Below are 3,934 nucleotides of genomic sequence, written 5' to 3'. Positions count from 1 at the left end.
GCAACCGATCGTGATGTCATCGGCAGGGATGATGGGGCAGGGATACGGAGAACCGGGCGGGACGACGCGGGAGCAGGCAGCAGGCAGGGCAGGCAGGGCACGGAGGGGGACACAGGGCTGCCTGCTTCGGTCTCTGCTGCAGGCTTGAAAGGAGGGTGGGAAGTGTGAGTCAGGGCTCCTACTTCTATTTTCAATGCCTGGGGTGGGTAACGCTGCCTGGTGGGAATAGCAGCTCCGCTCCGGGAGGCACAGGGCGGCAAACAGACATCGGGACGGGGACGGGACTGGGGACACCCAGAGTGTCCCCTGTAATGCTGGGCTAATTGCACTCACCAACTCACAGGACGGATGCTGTCCCGAATTACACTGATAAAGTGCTCTGAGGAAGAGGGGCCGCAGAAGCACCCAGATTTAATGACTGCCCCCAAATCAACCTCCCCACATCCACTGCCCACCTGCATTTCTCTGCCGGCTGTGGCCTCTCCCTCGTGGCTTTCCACAGCCACCAAGAGCCCCGGGCACGGTGACACCCGCGCTGCGGAGCTGCCGGATCAGTGCAGCAGCTCCTCGGGTCTGCCCTGCATGCCAGCATCCCTCGACAGCTCGGTGGTACTTATTTTTCCATGCTTGAAGGTGCGTATGATCCTTCCCACAGCCGTTTCGTCCCCGTGTTGCATTTCAGCTGGGAACCACCGTCACACTTTGTAGTGAAAGCCCTCGCTCGGGGTCGATGCAGCAGGAGCCACGGCGTTAGCTCATCTACTGCGCTTCCTAGTATGCTATAGGGTATGGAAAACAGAATAGTTCAGGGCATGAGTAAGTGTCTTGAGAGTTTTGTTCTGAACTTTGCAATAATTGTGCAATTTCTTAAGAATGGGTTTAAATCCCTGCCAGTCGCGGGTGTGCCGGGAGACCCACAGCCCCATGCCGGGGACACGGCCACGTGGGAGCTGCTGGGCCCCAAGGTCCTCACCTGCTACCCGGGCTTTCTTCCATCAAACCTGCAGCAGCAAATAAACCAGCATTGCATAATTGTGCCCGGCCATGGCCCTCCAAGTACTGTTTGCTCAGCTTATTAGTTTGAGCCTTTTGCATTTCTCAGCTCTCCTGGGTTGAACTCTGTTGATAAGAATAATTTTTCTTCCTGCGTCCTGCATTCTTCCCGCATCCCACATCAGCCCCTGCTCTCCCTTTCGAGCCCTCCTGGAAAACAAGCACTGGAAAACAGCACTTTTATTTTGATGTGCCTACCAGAAGGTTTTCTTTTTTTTGGCTTTTACTAATCCCACTGTTAAATCCACTGCACAGTCATTTAGGCTTGCTGGGATTTAGCAGGCACTGTCTGTTAATACTGCAGAGATCGGTATTGTCATTTTTTGGTTGTTGTTTTCAAAGCAATAACCTGATGTGGCTTTCATATGATGTGACCTGTGTCTGAGAGAGAGCAGAGCTTTCAGTGGCGCTTGGGGAAAGGATTTCACCCCAGCCACGTCAGCATGGATGGGCAGCATTGGACCCATGCCGTTCACCACCCATCCCGCCCTCCCTTCCCGCCACGCTCCCAAATATACTCCCACGAATAAATCCAAAAGACTGGCTTTGCAGGGGCAAACTTTCCCTGTTTGGAAACAAAGTTTGAGCAACTTCTCCCCTTCACTGGCCCAGTTGGGGGTTCCTATTTCAGCATCTCCAGGGCTGCCTTTTCCATGGCTGGTTTGTCCCTTACTGTACAGGGAATTGGGCATCAGGGCAAAAAGTCTGTTTCCTGCTGCTTCTAATTTCTGCCCCTCGATAAGAAACCGAAGCAAAACCCTTTGCAGGGTGGCTGGAGGGCCCAGCCTGGCCGAGCGGCTAAGAATAGCCTGGCAGCGGGATCTGAAAACTCCACAGGTTTGTTGGGCATTATTTTTTTTTTTAAAAAAAAGCGCTGATCCAGCTCCCAGCTCTGCCCCGTGTCTGCCTGCGGGCTGGGGGCTGCTGGCTTTCCCCTTTGCTCTCAACCTCCAGCCCCTGCCCCATATTACAGTAGCGCTGCTGCAAAGGAGAGAGAGAAGGAAAGCCTTGGGGAGGGGGCTGAGGGATGCTCCCACCGAGCTCGTGGTTGTCTGCTTTTGCCTCCCAAGGAGGCTGAGACCCCCGCAAGGAGACCCCCCCGCAGGAAGCACCAACACCCCCAGGCTCCCGGCAGGACAGCAGTGCCGGGGAAAGAGGAGATGCAAGTAAATAACAGGAGGGCAGCGTTCGCCCCTGCTTTTCCAAGCCCCACGCGGGACCTGCTGCAGACAGGAGTGTTTGTCAGCAGCATCTTGAGAACATTCCTCCCTCCCGCGCAAGGCATTTCCTGGTGATAACACACTCCTAAGTAATGATCTCGCAGCATTATCCCTATTAAAGGGTCATTCGGGGAAAGTGTGATGGAAATTAGAAATTACTCGGGTTTGCCAACAGTATTTAACTTTCAAGCAGCTCTTAATTAGAAGCCAGGAGCCATTTATACAACCACTGATATTTGCATAAGAATCTGCATATAAAACCCAGCAACTGGAAAGATCTAGTGATTTTTTTTTCAAGTGGCAAAGCAGCGTGCCTGGGTTGGAGAGCGCCAGGCAGGACCCTGGGTTGCAGTCCGGGCTCTGCCAGTGATTTTAAGTGTGGCCTCAGGCAAGTGATTTCCTCTCCCAGTGCTCCAATTTTTCCATCTGTAAAATGGAAATCAGCATGTGTCCGAACTTTCTAAGTGGCAGCTTGTGTTTGCAGAGGGCTCTGGCATTGCCAGGCGAGAAACCTTGGAAAAGAAGGCAAAGGAGTCCCTGCACCTGCAGCCCGCCGCTCTCCGGGGATCAGGAGCTGCTCCTGAGTAACCTGCAAATTGGGGTTACGGCAGAGTTTCTCTTCAGCTGAAAAACTCCTGTGTGCATCTAGGCTAAAAGCCAAAGTCCGAAAACGAGACTGAAATACCTCCGGGTTGCTCAGTCCTTGCTCTCACTGCTGGTTTGGTGGGAGATTTGATGATGGGTTCCCGTTTTAGCTCCTCGCTCCTTTTTCCCTGGCTGGCGTTGGGTGTCCAGCAGCCCAGAAATGCGGGTGCCCGTCTCTGCACAGAGCGAGGGCGGAAAGTCAGAGTCGAGCTCCCGACGGCGGATGCTCCTTGCTGAAAGCAATTGGCCAAAACCAGCCCCGAAACCCTGATTATTTTGTTGCTGCGCCCTCGAACTGGCTTATTCCTGGGATGCCAGCAGTAGTGGTATGGCTGGGAAATGCTTAACCAGCCGGAAAACTTCTCGCTATTGCTCTGGTTAACTATTCTCCTGCCCAGCTCTTGCCTCCCTCTCCCCCCTCTGTCCCCCCGCCCCCTTCCTCTCCTACCCCCTCCCCGGGGGCTGCCTGGGCATTTGCTCCCTCCATTGAGCATCGCCCTCCTCTCTCTTTGCTCGCATCTGGACAAGGGGGACGTGACCGCACTCAGCCTGCCCTCCACCACCGGGCACGGCGACGCTGACGGCACCGTCTGCCTGGACGTCCCCGATGGCACCCCTGACCCTCACAGGACGAAAGCTGCCATCGAGCACCTGCAACAGAAGATCCTCAAGATCACCGAGCAGATCAAGATCGAGCAGGAGGCTCGGGATGACAACGTGGCCGAGTACCTGAAGCTGGCCAACAACGCGGACAAGCAGCAAGCTTCTCGCATCAAGCAGGTTTTTGAGAAGAAGAACCAGAAGTCGGCGCAGACCATCGCGCAGCTGCACAAGAAGCTGGAGCACTACCACAAGAAGCTGAAGGAGATCGAGCAGAACGGCCCTTCCCGGCAGCCCAAGGATGTCTTCCGGGACATGCACCAGGGTCTCAAGGACGTGGGTGCCAACGTTCGCTCCAGCATCAGTGGCTTTGGCGGCGGCGTGGTGGAGGGCGTCACGGGAGGCCTCTCGGGTCT

General features: G+C 55.1%; 1 protein-coding gene across 1 annotated transcript in view; it reads left to right on the top strand.

Moving 5' to 3' along the window:
- The first annotated feature begins 3,078 nt into the window (after positions 1 to 3,078).
- Positions 3,079 to 3,934, top strand: part of TMCC2 (transmembrane and coiled-coil domain family 2) — a 2,774-nt gene continuing 1,918 nt past the window's right edge. The window contains exons 1-2 of the mRNA XM_009327437.1: positions 3,079 to 3,116; positions 3,410 to 3,911. Of these exons, the coding sequence (XP_009325712.1) occupies positions 3,079 to 3,116; positions 3,410 to 3,911 (540 nt within the window). The remainder of the gene's footprint in view (positions 3,117 to 3,409; positions 3,912 to 3,934) is intronic.

Source organism: Pygoscelis adeliae, unplaced genomic scaffold (assembly GCF_000699105.1).
Source record: "Pygoscelis adeliae isolate BGI_AS28 unplaced genomic scaffold, ASM69910v1 Scaffold197, whole genome shotgun sequence".
In the NCBI taxonomy this organism is placed as follows: domain Eukaryota; kingdom Metazoa; phylum Chordata; class Aves; order Sphenisciformes; family Spheniscidae; genus Pygoscelis; species Pygoscelis adeliae.
Note: the sequence above shows the minus strand (reverse complement) of the source record. Positions and strands in the feature narration are given on the sequence as shown.